The sequence below is a fragment of the Ammodytes marinus genome (genome assembly GCF_949987685.1).
Source record: "Ammodytes marinus genome assembly, chromosome: 22".
NCBI lineage: Eukaryota > Metazoa > Chordata > Actinopteri > Uranoscopiformes > Ammodytidae > Ammodytes > Ammodytes marinus.
In genome coordinates this window covers 8,760,410-8,786,672 of record NC_137226.1, presented here as the reverse complement: position 1 = coordinate 8,786,672, position 26,263 = coordinate 8,760,410, and the positions used below count along the sequence as shown (strand labels likewise).

Here is a 26,263-nt window from a genome sequence, read left to right as displayed (position 1 = left end):
ACTGAAATGTTATTTTCTGTTCTGACAGCTGTTCTTGGCTCCAGACTAAAAAACCTCCAGTCACTGAAAGATGATACTCAATGACTATTGATTACAAAGGTAGAAAGAGTAACTGCTTGCGATTCGTGTGAAGTGTCCAGCTTGGGCATGGTTTTGTATTACGCCCAAACTGCTGTTAGTTGTTTCAGAAGTCCACCTCTTGGTCTAAAAAGAGAAAGTGGATGCCAGTTGTAGGTGTAATGTAACGCCACAATAAGGAGCTATGCTTACAGAGTAAGTTTAGTGCACTTAGGAAGAAATTCAACCCCAATGCAGCTGAAAACAGTTGTGAAGGCGTCTCCGTTAGTGAAGAGCACGACGAACACGCATGCGGTTAGCCAGATAAGAAGATTTTTTTTGGATGGTTGTCACCCCATTATCTATGGTTTGAGGTTGTCATCCTCCCAAATCTAGCATTGGTGTTGTATGACAAATCTAAAGCTTAGGCTTGTGTATCTTACAGGGCGCTGGCAGACTTCAAAGCTTGGTTGTCCCCGGATACCAGTGTTTTGGGATCCACATATGGTGTGTATACAGGGAGGGTCGTGGGACTGAGGTTTGGTGGTCATGTCTTGGCAGACGGGCGGATCGACTGCGGCCTACGAAGCATCAGGGCCAGCCAAAGGTTAGCAGCAGCCTTAACCAGCATTGTGCATCAATGGGACTCAATGAGGAACAAGTAGAGACAACTTAATAATAAACAAACCAATCTCATTCCATATCTCATGAGAAGGAATTCAACCGGGTGGTATAAGGTATATGAACAGAAGAACTAACCAATGCTGGAACAAATATTTATAAACTATATTTACATTATATGGCTGCAACTTGATATTATTCCAATATCTTAATGATTGTTTGATGAATCATTTAGCCTAAAAAAAAGAAAACCCCAAGGTACTTCAAATAATTTCTTTACTTGATTATCAAAATGGTTGACCCTTAATTTTCTGTCAATGGACAAAACTATGTAATCAACGCTGATTAAATTAAGGTACTTTATGTGTTCGACTGTGTTCCTTCACATATAAATGTACCAAACTGCCTTTTTCAAATTTGGTTCTTATCCATGTATGGATGACATAATTAAACAAAAAACTGATGCTAATAACAATTGCGACTCCAGGGTACTTTTGGGCAGAAGCTCCTACAAACTCTTGACTTTCGGCTGGCAAGTATTTTGATGATCTGACTGTTTAAAAAGTCATAATTCCCTGGAGGATATTATATTAAGTGCCATAAAAGAAAGATGCCTCAAATCCAATGACAGCATACAACCACATCTTCTGCATCACTTAAGATATACTATCAAACACAAGTGGGAGCACACCTCAGTCAGTCTTCAGGTTGTTCTAGAGTCAGGAGTTCACCTTAGAAGACCTAAGACTGCATGTGATGGGGATATTGCTTATAATGAAAATAATTTTTTAGAAAATGTTTATGATTAAAAGAAGTTCTGCCTTGTCTTTGTAACGTTCTATCATAAGGAACAAGCAATGCAAGCACTTCTGTGTGCCAGGAGACTGTTATTCATGTCCCTTTAAGGATTGTTAAAGCTGGAGCTCATCCCAGCCCAAGAAGACAGACGATTGCATCCCCTGTCTCCAGCACATCTTCTGCAATTTATTTACTTACACATCAAACCGGACACCATTTTAAACATGAAAAATTTATTTGAATTCACCCCATTCAACGTACTGGGTACAAGCCACATCATTTGTGGCTTTAAAGCAGTTTCAAACCACATCATATGAAGAGTTGCTTTTGTGAATACAATCTGCTAGTAATCAAGATGAGACTCTTTGCTCCTGCATTCTTATTGTTTGACTGGTAGTCCCAACCCAACACTAAACCTATGGGACTACAGACAGAATATATGTTCAAGCTTAAATACTTTGGGATGGCGACATCTTTTTTTTACACCATTAAACCGCACCAGAACACATGAGGTTTGCCTCTCCTTGAAAAACCACGTAATCCTTTATTTACGCAAATCTGGTTTAAAGGCCTCCTGCCTCCAAACCATCTCAAATTACTATTAATAAACACTTTTTCATTAGCTTTACTCACCACATTGTTCACTTTAGTTCTCTACATGTCTCCAGGCATGTGTTAGTCACTTCAAAAATGCTTACGGTTAAAATTCCCCTCCTGACAGACAAGTTTATTTACCCCAGCTGCATCACTTACTGCACACACTTAGTCAAAGGGATTTTGCTCACTCATTTCATTAGCCTAGTTCCAAGACTTCCCTCAATATTTATCTGCTACATGCACATACTGGCTGTGTCTTATTTAAGGGGCGTCTACGCGGTCTATGAAGGCCATAGCCTGTGAAGGCCGATTCGAAGGCCAAACGAGCGTTATTAAACGAGACGGTCTCCGCAGGTCTCCGTTTACGAGCATTTCCGGTTTGCGTAACAAGCCGCTCCTGTGCTGCCTAGCAACCCTGATTGCTGCCAACGGAAACAGCCTTGTCAACGGAGGAAAAAAGAAAAAGAAGTTGCCTACCAGACGAAAAGAAAAAAAAAGAAAGGAAGATAAAAGTGAAGAAGATGGAGCAACACGTTGCTGCTTTGTTATTTTTTATTTTATTTGATGCCATCTCTGAAAAAAATGCAATTAATCTTGGGATATGTTGGGCCGCGAAGGATACATCTGTTGCAGCCTTCAAAACCGTGAAACGAAGGCTGCATTTCTCGGCCGCATATGAAGGAGCCTTGCAAATGGAACAAGCCTTTGCGCGCCGCTATGACGCAATCGGTCTTCAAATGCAGCCTTCGCAGGCTGGGGTCTCTGGAATGGGATTCACCTACTGTGTAACTCAAACAACCTCAATGCAAATAGGGCACATGTTTAGATAATGGTTCCACTAGAGGCACAGGGATTCCTTGCAACATTTTATTACAGTGGGCAAAAACCGAATAACAGTGAGCCTTGGGAGCCGCAACCCCTGAGAAATAACAATTACCAGCAGTTATCAAAAACAGAGATGATTCAAAGATGACACATGTTCAAGCATTTGCATGCATCACGTGTAGGCCTACATGCGATGCATACTTTTTAAAGCCTAACAATATAACATTACAACTTTACAACCCATAAACGTATGGTTTAGAGTATGGATTTTAATTTTAATCTTAGAAACACCGGTGCAACTTTATGTTTAAACCAAAACAAACCAAGGGACGGCATAGTCTTGTCAAATATAATCCAACATACAACACATTAATTAGTGCAGCTTTTAATTCAACAGATGCAACATTATTCAGATGTTATTGAAGAACTCCTTTGACGGAGCTTGGCTGAGTGACCTAAGTAATGTAACAAGTTGTTGGCAATTAGTAAAGGATTATATTGCTTTTTCATTTAGTTATAAATAAGGAGAAATTGATTTGATATGTCATGAAGCCTGCCTAACACTTACTGTTAATAGTACAATACATCTAAGTTAGTAACCAGCAGCAAAAGCAAACACTAATAAAAAACGGGCCTTATCTCAGTTAATACAAGCACGTGAACATTCCTGACACAACAATGTTCCTTATTAACATAGCTGCTTCCACATGGTGGCTACATAATAGGACGACTGGCAGTTACGAGAAGGATAACAAAAAGGAAGCAAGAAAAACAGTTTGTTCAATGTTTTTTGTTTGTATCTCCACAGAGTTTCAGTGATATTGTTCAGGTGATCGTGGAGGGTTTTAACAGTGTATGCTGCATCACAATACATGAGGACAACTCATTAGCACTTCAACTCAAAGCACCATGGTTTGAAATGTGATAAAAGGGCAGTTCTTAGAGACAACCCTTAGCCTGGAAATCCAGACCCTGATATCTTGAACGATAGAGGGTCTGGCGACGATCAATAGTAATTTCCAACTCAAGGGGCGGCTCCTACTCGTGCATTTCAAATGCCACTGCACGCAGTTGGATAGCACTACAACCAATCAGAGCGATGCACAAGGCGACGTAAGCCCCTTTCGTTTAGCGAACAGCTGTTAAACTGTTAAATTAAACGTTTGCCGTTGTCAGTCGTCAAAACAGAACATTCCACTTACTTGCTAATGAAAGATTTGAGTGCCGTCTTCCAAATCGTTAAGGGTCGAGGCCAAAGCAGTCTCAAACTCACACAACATATCCGCAGCCATCTCTGATGTTTACTATCACGGCTTCGACGTCGCATGCACGTCACTGTCGTCATCCGGTTACGTCCTCCCCAGAGTACCATATAAGGGGCTCTGGCGCGCCCGCCAGATTTCTGGCTTTCTTGATAAGCTTCAACGGAGCGTGTCCACGCGCAGCAAATTTAATTTGCCAGCGCCTAGTGGCAGGTCTGGGAATACCAGGCTAGACAACCCTTCCATATTGATGCATTTATTGGTCAACCTCAGAAAACGGGCTATACAATTAACAGATGTTGCAGCCAACGGTGTTCTTCCGTACAGTTCTCATTGTGGTGCTTCTCTCAAGTCACTACTCTGTGTCACCTCTGTGTTTCTACTTTAAATCCCCTTTTTTGGGGATGACTATTTATCAAGTTTGAACAGTGAGGTTATTACAAATAGAGAATTAAACTGAAATCCAAACACATCCAAACCCAGTCCCTCACAGAGGTTTTTTTTTTGTTCTTCTGGAACAAAAAGGGAAGATGTTTTCCTTTCAATCCCCCAAGGAACCATAATGCATTTCTGAGTTGCACAGTGGGACTGTGATGTGATTGGGGTCACAGATGCTTCAAGATACACAACTCTGAATGCTGAAAACCACTCAGGATGCATTTAATTACCTGATGTTGCCTCCTTTATCTCTTGTCCTTGCTTCACGCATGCTGTCCTCTGAATAACGTCCTACTCTTTCTCGTAAATACATCCATTATATGGTCGATTTGTGAAAAGGTGTATTTGAAAAATAATATCAATTAAATGTTAGCATCATCAGGAGACTCATTTGCTAACCTGTCAAAAGCCTTGCTGATGGGTATTCAAAGGAGAGTTCAGAGGTGACAGTAAATGTATTTTCCAATACATGAGAACAACTCTCAAGTAATCAATCTGACAGCGTGTACAAACATGAGCTTATCAGCACTTTGAATACACTTGGCTAAACCCGAGAAATGCTTGTAAACCAGCAGATCACGTCGCAACTCCCCCCCCCCCACACACACACACCCCAAAAACGGCCTGGCTCAAGCTTCTCCCATGTCCCGTAAAATTTAGTCACTTCACACGCAGAGGGTTTTTCATTGGGATTATCATTGGCCAAGAGAGAGCGCTTGGCTGGATCCTGAGCAGTGCCCAGGAAAAACACTTGACATGATTCAAAAAGCAGAGACCGGCCAGAACATCCCCACAACGTTGGAGCCTTTGGACACAGGCAAATGATCTGCCTTGCCATCTTGTCCTCGATGCTAAGAACAACATGTGACATGTTACAAGGAATTTGATTATAGGGTGAAAGGTCAGATTAGATCGTCTCAGCGACAACACACAATGCAGTTTAAGAAAGACAAACGTGGAAGAACTCAAGCCCAGAATGATTTGTGCAACAGCTCCACCACTTCCATCTTTCTCCTGCCTCAACCTTTTGCTCATAACTCTTCTCTAATGCCCAGGGGATGACACCAGGAGCGCACAACTCTTGACCCCGAGAGAGGACGCCGTTTGATGAACGACCAGGAAAGGTCAGACCTCTGATTGGTATTCAACCTCCTCCATCTTGAGACCGCTGAACCAAAAGCGCAAGCGAGTGTCGTCCCCCCCCAGAGTGCAAATTACCATGGTGACTTTGATAGATACACTGCTATGGACGGATACTGAACTTTCACTGAGGGGATGGAGTGCGAGCATGGGCTGAAGCGGGTAATATGTCACCGAAGGTCTTTTTCTTGACAACTTTGCGGTGTCACGGCCACATGTACTGATGGATGAGTGGCCTATGGGAGGCTTTAACAGGGATACTTGGCGAGGTGTGATGGAACTAGAGATGGCGGACGGAACTCATTTCTACCACTACTCCATGTTTCTCCACTAGCCTACCTCCTCCTTCACCTTGTACATACACACACACACACACACACACACACACACACACACACACACACACACACACACACACACACACACACACTTGTCTTACTCACTGCAAAGGGGTCACTGATGGTGCTGAAAAGTAAAGTGGGGCGGATCTTTGACCTTTAAGGAGTGTCTGGAGATACATACCAGACAGCAACAACTGACTGAGCTGTGCACAAAAATAAGGGAGGCGACCTGTTCACAGTCAGCAATCCCCAGAGAAATCACATACCTGGCATATCATCAGTTGTTTTCAACCTGTGATTTAATACCTGATAAAGGAAGCCCAATGACATAACTTTGATTGCAGGAGCCAAAACCCGCCCTTATGTCCATTCACAGCAGTTCAGAGTGATTAAAGAACTACCTGTCCAGTTTCCTTCTTAAAAAAAAAGAAAAGGGATCCAACAGTGGAACAAAATTTACATAAAAGGTGATTATTCTCACAATCAAATAGCCTAAAACAATTTAACAGCATATTGTTATTTCAAATGTACGTAAATAGAAATACAACAGGCTTGAAACGTAAAGGAATCTGACAAAGTGTAATCTAATCTAATCTTGTGGAATACAGTTTAGCTATCGTAATCACAATAAATTATATCATAAATTGCGAGCATTTCAACCAAATGCTGATCTTTCCTGAGATTTTTTCATTTGAATGATGTTCAGAGTCCCAGAGAGAACAGGGAAAAAGAAGAACAACTTTTGTCTTAGGTATTAAAGAATTAGTCGACCAGCAACAGTAATAGCAGTAATTCAAGACGTCACTTTGGCACTAGAAAGGACATTTTTTATGTGTTTTGACATTTTATAGACTAAACATCTAATCAATAAAATATATAAAAAATATTTTTTTTAGTAATCCTTCTCTTACCTTCCCCTTACCTACCTCAGATTTGTCTTTACTGACGCATACTTACAAAAGTTATTTTTTTACTGACAGATTTTGGTTGCATGTCTATCAGGGAAACAGATTTTTTCCCCAGTATTCCCCCTAGCAGCATGACAGTGTTGACATGTGTTTTCAGCTGTTTGCAAGATGAAACTCCCTGTTTAAATTAGCTTTAATTCCCCCGGGATGGGTGGGCATTGTTACCATAGGCATGAGGGCTTCATCAACACAAAGAACATCTGAAACACTTCATGTGTGGAGAAGGCAGTGGGACTAAAGGGTCATAACATGTTGAACTTCATCTCTTTGTTTGCTGTTATTACTATGGAAATAGACCATGTGGCACTTTATGTGTCAATCACATTTAGAAACAAACATAAGAGTCCTTTGACACTTCATGTCCCTGAGATAATATTACAAATGCCTCACAGATACGACAGAAATTAAATAGCAAAATGACCTCAGTGTGCAGTCCGAGTTACAGGAATGCACCATTGCAAGTTAAATTAAGTCATGTTTAGGTGTTAAATTCACCCTGTAGTTTTAGCACATTCCCCCTCTTGCTCATGGTCTTTGTGCCTGTGACTACAGCCGAATATACAAGCAGTGATTTATTACAGGCTACGGACAAAAGCACATGCAAACGTGCGGGCAGGCGCAATAACGACCCGTTCCCCCCTCCTTAACAAGAGGAGATGACAAGTGGAGGAGCCGATGGTGATGTAGCCTACCTGTCATCGTAGCAGAAATCTGCGTCCAGCGTGTTCAGATAGAGACCCACAGCCACGGCGGTGCACACCAGCTCCGTGATCATCTCTCAAAACCAAATTAGGAGAGGAACTGTTGATAGAAATGATTGGAAATCAGGTCCCCCCCCTCTTCCACACCGCCACCACCACCACCTCTCTGTCAAGTCTCTGTGTTATTGTGCTCTCAATTCAGCCGCACGGCTCTCCGGACACAACGCGGTGCTTTTCCCATGGCATGCAAAGGATGTCAAAGTTTGCCATATTCCCCTCTAACCCATTGTGTTGAGCGGTGGGTCAGGTGTGTCGAGAGTTGAAGCTATCGCCGGGTCCAGATCGGATCTGTACGCATTTCTGTGCTGCGGTGTCCCGTCAGTGTGCGCATCTCTCCGCCTTGGCAGTGGAGAGAGCAGAGCGAGGAGACGCATGTGGTTTTCAGGGAGGCTGCGCATGCGCAGTAGGCTCTGCACTGGAGGAGGGAAAAAGGTGGGAGTGTGTGGGAATTAAATAAGTAATTGTGTTTTTTTATGCATTATAGAAGGAATATAATAAGAATCCAACGTGCACAAGAAGTCAAGCATGAACATTTTGAGCTGTTTGCATGTCTGTCTGTTTTTACTCAGCAAATATTGTAGTTTCTGCACCTTGGAAGTGTTTTACTGTCTTGACTATTTTGACAATGAAATAAACAAAAAAAAACTAAAATCAAAAACGATATTGTAAAAAATATATAACCTATGATATAATAAAAATGTATAAATCAGGCATTAAAAATCTTTTTTTTAAACATTTCTTTGAAACTTTGGGGAAGATCAATTAATTAATTTTGACCGAATTAGAATAGTTAGAGTTACATTGGACCTAAATCTTATAGAAACTGTACAGCAAAGTATTGCTATATCGTAGTCATTTAAAAATAATTTTGACTGTAAAACAACAGTTCATTACAGTAGGTCTAACATAATGCTATATCACAGTAATTTGCTGGCTTAACTGACTGTTACATCATAACAGCATACATGCAGATTTCATTTATTAGCCTATAGTTTACTGTAAAACTATCACTTTTGTGTTATGAAAGTACTGCAACTGGCGGCCAGTCATTTACTGTAAACCCTACAGTCAAATATTTTAAACTGTACATGAGGCACTTGAAGCACTTTAAGTTTGAGATTCTATTTACCATTTAGTTTGCGGTTTCCTGCTAAACAGCTGAGATGCTCATAATATCTCATTCCAACCCCAAATTAAAAATATTGATTCATTAGCTATAAACCTCCCACCCCCATCCCCCTCCCCGCTGACTACCAGCTGGGCCAACGCCTGTTCCTCGCTCAGAGCTCCCAAGTAAAGAAATCCAGAGCAGAACGGCAGAGAAGGAAAAACAGATGGTTAGAGACGGATGTACAGAGCTGGGGGAGACAGTGACTGAGCATTACGGGCCAAAGATAGAAAGCAATTTGTAACAGTGGCATCCAGTGAACCTGATTCTGAACAAGGCTTGACCTTGACCTCATGGAACCCGCCGGTCTCTTTAGACGAGGGCCTGCTAAGTTTTTTGCACCTGAGACTTATGTTGAAGCGCTTCCTCTTCTGTTGCAACCATCCGTGAAGAGTGTGTTTGGGTTGTGGAAGGACACATTACCTGTAGAAATCTTTAAAAACAGCCTTCCTCTTGTTGGTTTTGCTGGATTGAATTGTACAGTTACAAATGGAATTAATGAATCTTTATTTCGAATGATATAAAAAAGTGATGCATGGGGAAAAAAATATATATATCTAATTTCAACATAATACACACTAGACCCGTTCGAAAAGGATTAGGAAGAAGCCTTTGCTTTTTAAGTCCTACCATAAATGTTCACCATAAACACGTGCAAAATCCAATACAATAAAATAAACAGACAATTTTAATTAAAACAAAATTCTACTGGAATCAAGCTTTTAAAGAAAAAAAACATTATCGCAACATAGACCAAACAAATCCATACTCAAAGGCAAACATAACGCCTACAAGATGCACACTGTGCTGTCGCTCTGCCACATGGGGACAAGGGCTGCTCTGTCACAAGTGATTAAGGGATTAGCTAAGGAAAAAGAGGGAGAAATATTCCTACAGAGTATAAACAGGCCCAGGGCAAAACAAACACATTACAGGACAAGAAGTGTTTACTGTCTGTGACTGATTACCTGCTACGTCCTCACCGTGGCGACGCGCAATGAACATACTGCTTTCTCTTACTTCTACTTTTGGTTTTAGATGCAAGTCTAAATGTGCATTCAAGTGCTCTGGTAAATGAATGACGAGGAAACACTCGGCATGCGTGCACTGTTTGTTCATTTTTTATCTCCACATTTCAAACTGGAAGTGTAAATATTTGCCACTTTTGATGAATGTGTTTTTTCTTCTGTTTTAGGAAGTGACAATCATTTACAATGCAAAGCGCATGGGTTTTCCTTAATTTTGTCTTGCTCATCAACAATGCAGATGCTTGCATGTTTTAGTCGAAACTGTCCTTTGTAAAGGCCTTCAACATGGGCCTACGCGCTTCAGTTAGCAGCCTGGTAGCTATGCTAGCCTAGCTCTGTCTAAATGTAACAAAATACATACCTAAGCTAATAGGTACAAAAACAAAAGGAGTGTCAAACGACAAGACTTCAGCAATACATAAAAATCCCAACTCTTTGCAACAACCTATAGCTGTTTCCAGTTTTTATGCCAATGTATTAACATATAAAAAAACTTAGCGTTTCACAGCAAGCTAGTTGTTTCCAGTCGGGGTCAACCCAATGTTCCCAGGGCTCGATGTACCCAAGGCTCAATGTTCCCAGGTTTATATTGCACCAAGTAGGACATAATTAATCCCACAGCTTTATGTTCCTGAAATTGCCGATTAGGTTCAGGCATCACAGCTGGGTGGTTAGGGTAAGGGGACAGGGAGAGGGTTAGGGTTAGGAGTGAATAGGAGTGAAACACACACACACACACACACACACTGGAAACATTGAGCCCTGGGAACATTGAAACACTTCCTTTCCAGTCTTTATATTATGTGTCTAGAATTATATTTAGAGGACAGATATGAGAATAACATCTGATCTAAAGCTGTGCTTGGACATAAAGGAAAGCACACTTACGTTATTTGCATACATTTGACTGCTGGACAGTGTTTATAGAGTCTAGGTTAAAGCAAAGAGTAATGTCCCTGCACAGACATGTAAATTAGCATCACTAGATGCACTGGCTATGTCAAATTGTCTGATGTTTTGGTGTTGTGTTGTGTTTTTTGTTGTATAATGTTTTTTTTATATGCAGTGTTTCACTAATGTTTTGTTTTGTTTTATAGTACACATATCTTATCAGAGAGCCAAAGGCCAAACTGGTCAACAGAACAATGTTTCCCCTCCAAATCTAATTCCGTTGATGCTGTTATTGAGAGATTTCCGCTCCCTTTTAAGCCATACAACGCAAGTAATGGTAATTTTCCCCATGCAATTTACTCCGGAATCACTGCTTCTTCACTCCAGCAGATAAACATCACACAGGAAACAGATAATCACAGCTGGAGGGACCGGGGGAACCAGGCCCTGCCCTCACAGGAATAGCACACTCATGGTATTAATATCAACACTGAAGCCCAGCAACCTAAAAATCAGGAGATATCACGCACCAAATCAAATTCCACCCTGGTTTATGGAACATCCGCTAGGGTGTCACCTCCTCATTCTGCTCAGGACGATCCGAAAATCAACTGAGGAGGAAAAATAAGTGGGGGGGGGGGGGGGGGGGGGGGTGTATGGGTTTAGTGCTGAATTAAAAATGGAGAAGCTAATGAGTGTTTATTATTTTATAGTTTTTGTTAAATGACACTAATGATGCACTGTAAAATGGCCGCTTTCAGAAAAGCAAAGGAAAACAGATTAGGAACCTAAAATCAAGCAAAAAGAGATTAAGTAAATACATTACCATATCCAATAATAACAGCATCAGCGGCTCATGATGCCCTTTACACTTATCATTACTTTGTGCAATGAGTTTGATGTATTTTGGAGTCAGATGATGTGCTATAAAGGGGGGATGCTTAACCTTATTAGTTAAATTACTTTAGAGGATTTTCTACTGAGACTACAGAGTAAAATACATCCAATTTGTTCAACTCAATGCATTTTGTCACCTCAGGAAAGTCTTTAGACCCAATGACAGTCAAGGACAGTGTGAATACTAAATGGTTCATTGTGCATGACACTTTCTAATGTGAGTGTGGTTCCACCTCAATTTATTTTTGTCACATCCATTAGACTTTGCAGTTCGTGCCAACACGATGTTCGAGATCAGGGGTTGGGTATTGCTCTCTAAAAAGCCATGCATACAATGTTTCTAATTCTCTCTGACTGTTTTCTATAACTTGGCAGATGTTTTCAAATGGATCTGATCTAATATTGATCCTAATTTCATTGCAAAAAAGGAATGGGCAAGATTAATGGAAAATTTGAATCAGGGGGACCCGTTTAGTTTTTTCGGAAATACGAGATGACGCCGAGAACAGCAGCTGTCACTTCTTCAAGTGTTTTGGTGGTCGGGTGACATTGTCTGAGGCTCAGAGTGAAACATTTGCACAGCTTGCCCTCCACAGATACACCTCTGACAGGTGTTTAATACATACAGTATTGGTCCATATGGCTCTTTGGAGAATAATTCCGCAGTGACTTTAAGTGATGATATCAAGTCTTATGTTTTTAATCTAACAAAAGCAAGGGTGTGCCCAGCCCAGTGTCCAGCCAAATCCCCTCTTTCTCAAAGGGAAGGCGTCTGGCAAAGAGATGGAGTTTGTTAAACACTGGAGGGGCATGATGGTGGCAGCCAGGGCTACTTTTTGGCAACCAGCTCTGGTGATGGCTGTATGCCCAGGGCCTCCACCCAAAAACAAAATCCCCTTTGTACTTGTTGGATGGTTAAAAATGGGCCACCATGATAATTTAGTTGGAAGACAGTAAGATAGGTGTTCTCGTTTAGCTGTCACCAACCTTTGTTCTTTCACCATCTCTATATGAGCACGTCACTCCTCTTTACTCATTTTCAAGTCTTGTTCATGCCGGATAAAGCTGCCCGCTTCACAAGGAAGTATACCATTACTGCCCGAAGTTTACAGACTTGAAGTGTAGGTCTAAACTTCCTGTTTGTGAAGTTGGAGGAACCCTGAGAGGATTTCTCAAATCAAGGAGGATTGCAGGGATGTTGATTCATATCCGCCACCATGAGAAACTGTGATCGGGGCAAAGGGCCCAAGTGTTTGACGCACTCCCCTCACTTCCCCTCCACTTCCTCTCATTCCTACCTTGCAATGAAAAGTCATCTGGGGTGGGTCTGCCTTTGCATGATTCCCCCTGCAGACTATTTTTGTCTCCCAGCCTTCATCGCATCCTGCAACCGTTTTTCCTGTCTTCTGTAAAGTGCAAAGTCAAAGTATCTAGCAATTAATCTCCTCTGTTGCCTGTATAACCTTTGCAGGTTTGGTTTTTCTTTCCATGCTGGTTTGCATGTTTGTATTAGAAATAGGCCTTTCATCATGTCGTTTGCCCTGTCTTCTATGTGGGCACATGAAAGAGAATGTGCCCGGGCGTGTTTATATACATATATGTGCGCAAACATGCGTGCGGGCATCGAGGGCAGGACAGGTCGACAGGACGTGACTCACTCGGCCACAACAAAAGGCAACATTTATATCCCAAAACAAGCCTCGAACACATCTTGAACTGCTTGCGTTCGTGTCGGTCCAGTTTGGCCACTAGAGCAGGCTGTCAGTGGGAAACACGATCCTGGATCCAAACATGGTCCAGACGCAGCAGAGAGCCGCAGCATCTGTCTTTATCGAGTTAAAAATAAAACTCCGGGACACAGATTCACCGCAGCAACATTGACAGACCTGTGGATGGCCTACAGATGCTGCAGCTACAGTGGCCAGTAATGGGCCAAGTAGAGGATGTGATGGGATAGTGCTTTGTGCTGCACAGTGGGGAAGTATCATGTTCCCTTTGTTTCGTGATCATTTTGTTCAAGATGTATGGATGTTCCCGCAGAGCTCTAATCAACACTGTTCACAGTTCACATGCATAGCTTCCATTAACCATTACTGACTCGGTGGTGGATTCTGAGACAGAGGGCCCAATATGACCCAATTAAAAGTTGCTTGTGAAAGAGAGAAACATTTTTGTTAGACCCATCTACATATGAACTCGACATGTTCCAAATGTGTCAATTTGAATTAATTGCAAACTGCATGTCATCCTAAGGAGATGTAAGAATCATTTTCATACAATTGAACTATGTTTAGGATGGTTTTGGTCAAATTTGCATGCATGCTAGCTACTGCTTGGAGTGGAAGATGGTGCACATTTCAACCAGTTATCCATTATGTTTAGCTAACTTTTTCAACATTATCCAATACTTTTCTCTACTAGACACATTTTCCCGTTAGCTTACAATTCAATACTTTAATCATTATGCATTGGCTAATCACTTCAATACTGCATCCATTGCTTTTCTCTTTATATTTCCACCATTTATCTGTTGGCTAACTATCATTATTCCAATCATGTATCTATTACTTAACCTAGGTTATCTATTTCAACCATTCAGTCAAGTGTTTCAACTTCAAAATCAAATCATATATTCTATATTTTGTCTACATACCCGCAGGCAACTCTAGAAGTAACCCTTCTTGGGAATCACTGAACTAGGTCATCTCTTTGTTGTGTAGTGTAAACAGAAGAATATCTAAGTGAATTTCCAATCTACTACACATTTATGTTCTTTTTTCTATGCCCAAGTATGCGTACGTCTGACAGTTACAAGAAATTGTCACTTATATTATTTCAAATAGTATAATTTCATTACTGAAGTTAATGACAGTCCCACTGTCGAATAGATTGATGTTTTTGTTACCCTAAATGCTCCATTTTCCATTTTCACTTTCTATTGGCCTTACAATAATTCCCACAATCATAATTCATTTGTGCTCTTGAGCCTATACCATTTGTTAACAAACATATAAGAAGAGCGTGATTTATTTAATGACCAAGAAAAAAGCCAAACAGAAGTAAAGATTCAGAGGGGTCAAGGTCGCCTCTTGCCCTGTCGATCTCCCCCCCCACTTCCTCTAGTTTAGGAACCTAGAAATGGGGTTTCCAGACCTGTCATCCAAGGGGATCCAAGCCTCCCTAAATCCCTCAATGCCTCAGGCTCCCTGAACGATCCTTAAAAAATAATTCTCAAGAGTCGCTAAACATAGAGACAAAAGACTTGGACGGATATAATTCCATCAAACAGGCCTGACGGTTTTTCCAGGTGTTTTGAGCATGTGTTTTCATGAGTACAACGTCAAGGACTAAACACTAAAAATGGTTGAAGATTTATTTTTCATCAAAAACAGTAAAGCGGATAAAACAAAACAAGATGTTACTGGACCGCATAAATCCCAAATTGAGATGACACGTATAATTAAAACAAGCACAAGAGGATACAAACATAATACAATCAAACTGATATAATCACGGGCCAATCAACCAGCGTATTATAACCATGTGCATATGTATACATTCACGAATTTCTGTCTTGATAACTCTTCAGTCCAACGACAGCGTAACATCTCGGCGACAGCAGTGGATCAAAGAGTTGAACCAGAGCAGAGAATGATAAATCCTGCAGGACACAAAACACACACACCCAAAAAACAATAAGACAAAATAGAACTGAATAAAAAACATGTGGACATAAAATATCTCGATTCTCCTTCCAGTTGAGCTTTGTGGCTTCTGGCATCCTCTGCTGTATGATGTCCTCACTATTAAAGATTTCTCTATTGACTGCCTTAGAGGAGAAACATCTGTACAAATATTGTGTCAGGTGGACTCCTGTGTATGAGTAAAACAAGTGTGTCCCCGTTGATGGCTGGCTGTTTAGACGTAGGTCATTTTGGAATAGAAACGAATATTCAGCCACAAAATTGCCTTTGCATGGCTGTACTTTTGCTGCATTCATACAATGTCTGCAAAATGGTAAGACTGTGCAAACCTCCTATTGTCTGATAGGGAGGGATCATGCATTCTTCCAATCTAGCCATTCTAGTAATTCAAAAAGCCTATGAGCTACCTCCGCTATAATTTTTTTTTGAAGGAGTTCCTAACAAGTGAACCAGATACAAACAGTGTATAGCTGTATTTACTGTAAATAAATTATTATTATATTGATGTTTTTCAGCTGACAGCAATAGAGGCTTTGCAGCTGTATTGGAACCAGTTTTGTGGTTCTGTATAGTTCAGTCCAATAAGTAAGATATTATGTGATCAGTGCTAAAGAAAATGAAAGATTTTGATTTTAAGCTGGTAAACCGCCATGTCCTCTTATTCAGCTTGTTAGCATGCTAATAAGACTTGCTAATAAGTAATAAAGTACAGTGAGCGCGTATAGGAAATAATTCAGCGGGGTTGTAGTCATGAACAAAAATATAGCAAGAATGTACATTTTGACCCAACGATGGTCCTATTTAATATGGTTGGTGGTCACCAACGTTCTTAGGAACCATGAATGTCAATACTTAATTGTATGGCAATGGCAATCGAGCCAATAGTTGAAACTACAAATATCATGAATGATGTAATTAGTCAGTAGATCACAAAGATCAGTAGGGTTTATCCTCTGGGGGACCATGACACTACAACATTGTATGGCAATCCATCCAAAAGTTGTTGAGAGATTTCAGTCCTGACCATAGTGGTGGATGAACCTACCGACCAGTGTTTGAGGAATGAAAATCCCCTTGAATTTGTTGCTAAAATGTCAATTCTTGCACACGATCACCATATCTTATCATACATAGTTTGTCAGAATACATTGCTTAATTAATCATTGTTTGACATGGCCTGAAGACATTACGGAAATGTTCAAAATGGTACAGTGTGATTCTGGCTGATAATCACAGCTATGGCTCAGAACTTAAAGAACTTGATCTGTGTGTGTTTATGTTCTTCTTTAAGGCAGAACGTGCTTCAGCATTCTTATCATCATATGGATCATATTCACATTCATCCATCACCTCCTCCTCTTGCTCCTCCTCGAGGGAGATCTCTCCGAGTTGACCAGCTCTCTTGAAGTTATGTATTTTGATTACACAACCCCCATTAAGGAAGTCCACCTGACACATGCAATCACAACTTCAAAGCTCCCGGCTTGTACATATCTCATCGCAATGACTCGGACTAAAGATTAGCATGTTGTGTTTGGCTGCAGAAGCACAAGATGTTAAATTGAGGGCTGGCTTTAATTTAGCTGACACCTATACTGTCGTCAGTGGTTTGGACTTAAAAAAATTGCAATTTGAAACTGATCATCTGTTTTTCTCTAACACACAAACACACTTGTTGGGACTTTACATAGACCTAAACTGATTTCCTGGAGATGTACCCTTACTATAACCATAACCGGTACTTGCCTAAACCTAACTCTTACCCTAACCTGACCTACTAGCCCACAACTCGGCGTCCCCAATTGCACAGGCTGTCCCCATTCAACTGTTCTAATTGAGTCTATTGTGTTTCTCTAAAAGGTGACCTAAGTCAGAAACCACACACACTAAAGCTGTGGAGCTCTGCAATAATTCAGTGGACATTTTAAAGCCAAAAGTTCCACATGCTTTCGACTACATATAACCACAGCAGGCGGTCCGTGTGAAAAGATTGAGTCTGCGCTTTTTATTTCTTACACACACCTCAGCTGCGGCACAACTTCCTGCCTCCCAGCATGTGAACTTCCCCAGCCCTCTTCCTGACTTTATTATCCACTCACTATGACTTCATATCCAGCGGACTTTGAGTATTCCAGGTTGCCTCATATACAGTAGTTCACAGACAAGTCAGAGTCACACCTGAGTTCAAATTGAATTGAAATGATAAGTACCTGTTCTTTCAGGTAGCAGAGGCGATCGAGGAGGATCAGACCTTCGATACATGGAGCCAGGGCCACCTTCAGCTTCACATAGATAATAACATGAGACAAGAACAAATCTGTTTAGGATTACTTTAAGTATATGTATCTGGTACAAAATGCCACTTTCTTTTAAGGCAATTCCAAAAATCCACCATGACTAGTGTCTTCCCACTATCTGGTGGGTGATCCCTGAAAAACCTTTTCCTGCTGAATGTCATGGAAGAAAATTGCTATGTTGGTTGACACCAAAATGAGTGACCTCAGCTGAAAGCAGAAGCCGGTTTTCTTCCAGTTCTGTCTAATCATTGCTGTATTACTTTTCCCCGCAGACTGCGATGATCTCACTTAATGGTCTGCAGTTTATTGGCATTATACATCTCATTTTACAAGAATGTTAATGTCTAACGCAAAGTAGCTTTTAAACAGGTTATTGCTGCTCTACATATGGGATAAGGATATAATACATGGATGCTGAACAAGGCGAACCTACCATATTGAAGGCATGCATTTCATTCATTCGCGGCCTGTATGTGTCGTGGTAACCCTGGACATCCCTGTCGGAAAGCTGAAGAGAAAGAGAGCAAGGTGTTTAAGAAACAATTTGAGGGCCTTGAACATGAATACAGGGGAGTAAAAAGGAGAGATGGAAGGTGATGTAAAAGAAAAAAAGGGTATATGTCTTGACATTTTTAGTGACACCACACAGACAGGAACATGTCGTCCTTTATTCCCATTGACACCAAGGGCAACCAGATGACAACATCCCGGTGCCTGGCAACGTCCTAAACCAAGAGAGCAAGTATCCAGAGCTGCTGTAAAGCTAACTAACCTGACACGAATTGGAATGTTTTCAAAACAAACACCAACGAGGAAAAAATTTCCCTCTTAAAGGTGCCAAAATCATGAGCCTTTTTCTCTTACGGCGCTGTATTTCTTTCCACAGTTTGTTCCTGGAAGGTGTTGACAGAAATATTCTGGTCCTGACCTTTGATTCATCCAGTTCCAGTCTGCGCAGGGCTCGGCGGACGTAGTCCACGAAAGATTTGGCCTTGGAGTACACATTCCCCACTCGCTTCTCACTGCAAAGCAAAAACAGGTACGTATATTAACTTCTGTGCTCCTTTTTTAGCAACCAGAACCAAGCTGCTAAACTAAAGGACTAAACAGTGATGAATGGCTGCTGCTTCAGGCAAAGTAATGAATATTGGATCCTGATTTGATGGAAGTCATTAAACTGAAGGTCACAGAGCAGAGAGCACCACCCAATCCTCTCCTATCTTTAAGGAATCTTTGGTTGCATCTGCACCGAGCACGTTAGATAAGGGCTAATTGAAATCTGCAGCATTTCCCCCCTGTGATTAAGTTTATTTCGATCTGGAAATGCCTGAAAAATTCTCAGTCATTAGGGAATCCAAAAAATAACAACAACAAATGACCTGTCTGTTCTTCATGTTCTTCACAGCACTATATGAGCAGAAACGGTTCATTTCTATACAGACAAAAATAAAGGGTCCATTAAAGAGTTTATTTATGATATTATTTTAATTATTGGCTACCCCCAACCCCTAACCCATTTTATTGTATAAAATAGAAAATAGTGAAAAATGCACCCAACAGTTTTCTAGATGACGACTACAAATAGCTTGTTTTGTCCCACCAAAAGTGGATTATGCTTGAACTGTCTGAATCAGTTAACGATCAGAATATCGACATGTTGTGTCCAGTCTTTGACTAATCCTTATCTTCATTCACCACAATCCGGTCTACTGCAGAGAACATGTGACTTTTGTTTGTAAGTCTTGGTTCATTTGTAACTTAAACAAACCGGTAACCAAAATGTTTCCTTTCTGGTTCAAAGAACAGAGGGAGTTTTGATCCTTTTTGTCTGCTGCTGAAAATGTAGAGCTATGCCTCTTTTTTCCCCACAAAGCATATGTGTGGCTCTATGAAATATGTATTTATTTAAAAAAATGTCCAGAAAATATGTAAGGATGCTAGACACGTGCTGTAATTCCTCATATTAAAGTAATACCAGATGTAGAATGCCATGTGGGTTACCTTTTAAAGGAGCTGTAGTGATCCCTCAGAATAACGTGAAGGACCGCCCGGTAAAACAGAGACTCCATCTGAATCTGTAGGCAAAGAGGCAAACCTTTGACTTGATTTAACACAATGCAGTTTATACTATTTTTCTCATTTCCCTTGAGATTCTCCCCGCATGTTCAAAAAACGGTCTGTGATTATTTTCTGACACTTTTTTTTCTAAATCCCGATGCGAAACCAGTGAGCAATCAAGCCGTTTTTTTGGGGGGATGCAGACCCCACTTCCAACCAGTAATCAATCTTGCCGTGATTGCATTAATATTTATAAACATTCCATAATAATGGCTGGTGGTATTCTGTATCAGCTTTGGCCCGGAGCCCCCGCCTCCCCCCCACCAAGTTTCACATTTCAAATAAATACACTGTAGTCAATCAGAGATTTAAAGCAAAAGCAGGATTAATTGGCTGATTGTTTGAAAGCACGTAGGGGATCTACTTCAAGATAACATAATATATACCACATATATTACACATAACGTCTTTCTGGTTTGAAATCATTGCTTTGCTTTGACGGCTGTGCGGTAATGACAGTTCAGAGGAAACAAATTCTTGTGTAATGATGACTATAAATCAATGATATTGATTACAGTTAGTATGCATGCCTTACTTACCCCTTGTCCGAGTGCAACTCTCTCAAGAGCCTGTGTTGTAGAAAAATTGTCAAGTGTTAAGACAAAGTATTTATTGGAAAAAACAAGTCGCAAAAGGTAACAAAAAAATGTACTCATGCACTTCTTGTAACCTACAGTAAATAAAGTTTACAAGTATGTTCCCTGTCAATTCATTACAGATGCTTTCCTTACAGCCGAGTCAAATCAAACAATAACCGTCTAAATATCCCATCTTTATGTAGGGACACATTTTTCCTGGTGTTGTTCGAACTCACCAAACATGCAGACATCCTGGCGTTCCTTCCGCAGAACCAGGACTGCTCGCGGACGTACTGGCTCAGAGGTAAACCGCACACACTGGCCAAACACTCTGAGGACACATATATTAAGGTGTAAGCTCATTCTGGGGGCTCATTTTTTGCAATCAATGAATGGTATGAATTTTAAATATTTGCCATGGAAACAGAAGGTTTAGGGAACATTTTGTGTGCTCATCTTTAAAGTCATAGCTTTTTGTTTTCTTGCCTGGTGTTTGGTGGAGAAGAAAGTTAAAGAGCATTTTCCCCCAAAACTATTCCTTTATTACAAGTCCATGGACACAAGAATTAAAGTGAAATGTTTATATATTAAACATTTTGTCTTGAGAAGTTAGGATTGTTGACCTTTGATGGTTGCAAAGAGTACTACACACACTTCTAACCATAGACGAGTTCAGCGAGCACACACACACACACACACACACACACACACACACACAGGTTCCCAGTGGGAGGGCACTGATTGTGACTGCCTGCCGTCCTTTTCGTGTCATTTTTAAAAAGGGGTCAGTGACCGAGGCCAAGGCGCAGTGACTCAAGAGGGATATACAGTGAAAAAGAAGCAGTAATAACATGTGCAGCTTAATGTGTTAGCAATCAGGTTAGCTTCCCCTCCTGCCTGGCACGTGGCTTGCTCGCACATGGTGGAGGCCCCTCGGAGGCAATAGGGGTAGACAGGCCTTTCCTCTGTTTAAAGTAGCTAGCCTCATGGTGGTCACAGAGCTCACATCTCAAGTGGCCACGTACATGTCCTGCCCCTTCAGAGAGACAAATATTTCTGATGTCTCTTCCTCCTGTGCGAACGTACACTTGCAAATATTTTGCGAAGAGAGACACTCCGGCTCCAGACCTTAGACGCCTGAAAGTGCTCATCCTTAAAAGCATGAGGTTGCTGTGAGTAAACAGCGCGAGATCTGTCTCCTGATTCCACTTAAGGTACTAGACACGATGATGCATTTGAGGAATTGCTCCATTCCCAAACGAGCAAATCACATAAATGTATAACTGCAGTCTAAAAACTAAGCTTTTCAGCTCTTTAGCTCCTTTTTTTAGGGTGAGGCGGGCCACCACAGGAGCTGGCCTGCATCCCAGAATGCACTGTAAGACCAGCAGGGGAGAGAAGTGTGTGTGTGTGTGTGTATGAATGCCTTTGTTCACTTTCTTTAAAAGATCAGGCTGGAGTTGAAGAGAAACAGGCATGGAATGGAGTCTTTCAATGGGCTGTCGTGATATCATTTTTCCGTTCTTGGCTGAAGCTTAATGACGCGAGGGTCAAAGGTCGCACTCTTGTTAACCAGCACTGACGCAACATTGTATCCACTGCGGCAATGGTCTCTCTCTAATGGGAGGCTACAGTCACAGCATGGGGACACATGTAGCAGTTTTCATATCTCATAAAATGAACAGGGAAAGGAGTATGAGACGAGGATGATATCGGTCTATTTTGGTACAATTTGGCGCCCGAGTCGGCTATTGGGGATGAAATACAATGTCCTCAGAGAAGAAGTCCAGCCTGACTTAAATAACAGCCTAGTAAACCAGAAGTAAATAAGACACACTTGTTGCAGAAACAATCACTTCCAATTGATTCCCTGCTGAAAAAATCTAATTTTTCGGTGGCCTTAAACAGCCGTCTTAAATCCATAAATCCTCTTTAGTGGCTCAAACTGTGGCTTTCACAGCTCAACTCAATCACCAGGAGGCTAAGTTGGCGGCGGCTCCAGGCTCTGCACGGAACATTTGACTTGTTTACTATGAAATATGAACGGTAAGTGTTTTTATGTGGCTTCTAATGTGGTAGGACGATATTTCATTTTGGATTGGATCGGAGTGATGAAGTGAGCGCCGCAGGTGACTGAGGTGTGATTATAGGACACGTTTGAGTGAAAAAAGAAATCAAGGGTGATAGAAATCATAGAAAAAAAGGGGGGAGAGAGAGAGAGAGTGTGAGCTCAGCGTACAACAGAAACCATATGTTCTCGCAAAACTTGGTGGAGTGAGTGAGTGTGTGTGTTTTTACCCTGTCCGGCAGGGTCAAACTCCTCAGATAGAAGGTGATAGCAGCAGCCCACACTGCAGACCGCGGTTAGCTCCGGCTTAGCCACAAACATCCTCAGGGTGCTGGGAGCCAAGTCACCACAAGTGTGCAGGCCGACCATGACGGCGTCCTGGGGGGTTGAGGAGGGGAAAGCACCCAGAGAAGAAGGAGAGAACGGGGGAAGGAGATCGATGACAGAATTTATTGATGATGACGCTTGTGTGCTTTTGGCACGGCTAATAAAACATTCCCACACTCGCTCCCCACTAATGCAAACTCCAGCCGCCGTGACGGGGCTTGTAACTTCAGGAGCTGCTGCTGCTGCTTCGCTGCTAACACTGTAGGGCCGGCCTCCTTTCAGCACCACCACCGCTGCCCAAAAACAACATATGAAGAATGCTTGTTGTCTAAAACTGTTTTATGTCAAAATCAGTGATATTATATACTGTATATATATATATATATATATATATATATATATATATATATATATGTATATACACAGACAGGTAGCGGATCATTTGGAGATATTCACTGATTTAGCAAAAAAGTGATTTTGACAACAAACTCTCACCAGAATCGCTGACTCCACCTTTAAATCTATTTCCAACATTGACTTTTTTTTCTCTGCTCACCTCCAGCTCGTCGATGAGCTCTCGCAGCTCCGTTTCCGCGGTAACGTACGATGTGAGCGGTGAAAAGACGGTGTTGGCCCCGTCGGCTCTGTTCCTCTCCTTCCTCTCCAGGTTCTCCCTCTTCCTCCTCTCCCTCTCCTCGGCGCTCAGTTGACTGGGGGGCGTGGTCCGGACCGGGTCCACCGATAGGGCGCTGAGGAAGAGCTCCTCTGCCTCTGGGTGTGGCTCTGAATGCCTATCCGCTTCTACGGAGACGTCTGACGAGCCCGTTGACACGTCTTCCTTCTCCTCTTGTGACACAGTTCCTGACCATAACACATCGTCGTCTACATTTGTCCCAGCAGGCTTGGTTTGGACTAACTCCTCTTGACGTGAAGGTGAGGCCTCTGCCTGTGAGGCCTTCACTGCCTTGCTGTGTTTCTGGTAGGCCCTGGAGAACTTCTTCAGCTTCCTGTTTCTCTCCTGGGCTCCGTGGGTGTTGGTGCTGGACGAGTCGATGCCGTAGACCCGCAGACCGTACTGCAGGGACAGGAAGGAGCTCAGGTAGCCCTTCCCCGAGCCTACGTCTATCACCTTCAGGAGGAGAAAAATATGGAAGGAACAATCAGGTTTACCTTAGCTCATGTAGATGCACCGACAGTGTTGTTGTAATTCCTCAGAATTCCTCATGGGGGCAACAGAAGTTACGCACTATTGCATCAAAAATGTTATCCTACCTGTTTGACTCGACAGCGCTGGGCCAGACAAGCCACCACTTCAGACATACACTGGACCTCGTGAGATTTCTTAGAGTTCATGAACTCATTTGGCTCAAGCTCAGAACCTGCAATTAGACGGAACCAAAAAAAATCCTGTAATATTCATATACAACAATTTCCATGACAGCGAGTGGAGTTGTAGATCACATTTCGAGCTGGACATTCCTGGAAAGTCCTTGAATGGTTTCCTACACTCAGCATGAAACCACGTGCTGAGACCATACGTTCTTCCCTACCTTGCTCTTTGCTGCTCTCTCTGAGGAGCTGCAGTAGCTGGTCCCTGCTCATACAGACTCCCAGGCCGGGGAGCGAGTGGGCCTTGGCTGCCTGCATCAGCTCCTGGGTATCAACCAGACGCTTTGTGTCATCGCAAAACCCAAACGTGGTCCTGGCTTGCTCTGTTTAGGGAGACAAACAAAGAACTGATGGCAAAGATTCACACAATTGTGTGCCACATTCTAGTGCTTTGAATGTAGATACTAAAATGTAACAAACTCATTCTCGCTTACCCCTAGTGGTCATATCCAGTCATTCATATATTTTTAGTGTTATGCTGCATGTCGCCACTCCAATACAAAGAAGGGGGCAATTTTGTTTGTGGCGCTTTCACCATTGGAAAATTACATTTTAAAAATTCAACAGCGAGATGTTTTTCATTGAAACTACTTTCTATAGTCCTACAGTCCTCGTTCTACTTACCCCCCTGAAATACATTTAATTCTCTCTCTTAAAAAAATAAAAGAAGCCATTTAAAAAAAGGGGACGTATACAAAGAAATGTATCTGCAAAACTGGCTTTCACGATTTCCTTTTCTTTTCATAATTTGGGTGACACTGAGCATTAACTTTTTGGTTGCTAGAAAATGCCATTCGGAATGAAATTAAAGACAAATTATACAATAAGCAAAACGAGGAAGAGGAAAATTACAACAATTATTGGGTTCTGGTCAATTTGGAATAAAACATGACTTTTTAGGTCAAGTGAAAAAGTAAGATCTACTTAAAATGATATTTCAGGTTGTTCAAAATACACAACTAATACAAGTCAATAATAACAATAATTATGTGTCTTATAAATGTGACCATCTTTGTGGATTTAATGCAAGATACATTTTAAAATGAGGCCTATTGAATTATTAAGTAAAATACATTTAAATGTTAAAAAGCAACGTGCTATAATAATTTGTTTTAGATGAATGACTTAAATACGTTTAGGAACCCTGCAAGAGGCTTTAAAATCCAGGCAACATAAAAAGTGGTTTTCACGAAAGACGAAAAAACACACAATGCTTATCCGTCTCATATTTTTTAGAGGATTTCACGTTTCCCCTGGACGTGTTTACCTTTTGCCCTGTGCTTTGGCGCCCCCTGCTGTTCACCAAACGAGCTAACGGTTAACAAGACGTCCTGGGGCGGCACGGCCACGAACCGGCTCCACACGTCGTGGGTGTAAAACTCCACAGTGTGAGCATTGGCAATGCTCAGAGTTATAGAAAGAAACCGCTTTACTTCATCTATCCTTCGTTGAATTTCGGCGAGGCTGTGTGTGGAGGATATCATGTTTATAATACGAATACAAAGCTCTCAGAAGAGGAGCTGCGTGCGTGAAACATGTAGAAGTCGCCTACTGCTCAGTGCTCATGCACGCCTAGGCATTAGCAGTCGAAAATACTGTTCGATGATTTCACAATTTATGCTGCATGTTTATTTTTATTTCTTAAATGAAGATATACGTTAGCGTACATATAACGCGAGACATTTAGGGCTTATCAACAAAAATGTAGCCCTTTCACACAAGCTTGGCAGCCCGTTATGAAGATTAATATAACTAATGTCCTTATCTGGTACGTTATCGACAGGAGACATTAATAATGTATGTGTAAACAATTCATTCAAATAGTTTTTCCATTTATTAGGAAACATGTCGTACTGTTGGACCACGGTGGAATGAGTTAAAACATTTCCGTGTGTTAAATAAAGCGACATACATTTGTTTTTAATATTGTTTCGAGATGTGTTGCTCCGTAATTGATTTTCATGTCTGCCTGGCCCTGGCGCGCGTCATC

At 41.5% G+C, this 26,263-nt stretch overlaps 2 protein-coding genes across 2 annotated transcripts in view; both read right to left on the bottom strand.

Moving 5' to 3' along the window:
- The window catches only part of tmtc2a (transmembrane O-mannosyltransferase targeting cadherins 2a), a 54,698-nt gene extending 46,831 nt beyond the window's left edge, over window positions 1-7,867 (bottom strand). Inside the window, exon 1 of the mRNA XM_080051205.1 lies at window positions 7,740-7,867. Within this exon, the coding sequence (XP_079907331.1) occupies window positions 7,740-7,822 (83 nt within the window). The 5' untranslated portion in view covers window positions 7,823-7,867. The remainder of the gene's footprint in view (window positions 1-7,739) is intronic.
- A 7,359-nt stretch (window positions 7,868-15,226) lies between these two features.
- On the bottom strand, window positions 15,227-25,802 carry mettl25 (methyltransferase like 25). Its single transcript, XM_080051364.1, has 12 exons — window positions 25,541-25,802; window positions 24,435-24,596; window positions 24,157-24,263; window positions 23,441-24,013; window positions 22,788-22,935; window positions 20,726-20,820; window positions 20,451-20,480; window positions 19,795-19,868; window positions 18,722-18,815; window positions 18,227-18,301; window positions 17,707-17,778; window positions 15,227-15,453 (listed from the first exon to the last, which is right to left on the bottom strand). Exons 1-12 carry the CDS (start codon window positions 25,755-25,757, stop codon window positions 15,352-15,354), a joined length of 1,749 nt encoding a protein of 582 aa, XP_079907490.1. The 5' UTR covers window positions 25,758-25,802; the 3' UTR covers window positions 15,227-15,351.
- Window positions 25,803-26,263: the final 461 nt, after the last annotated feature.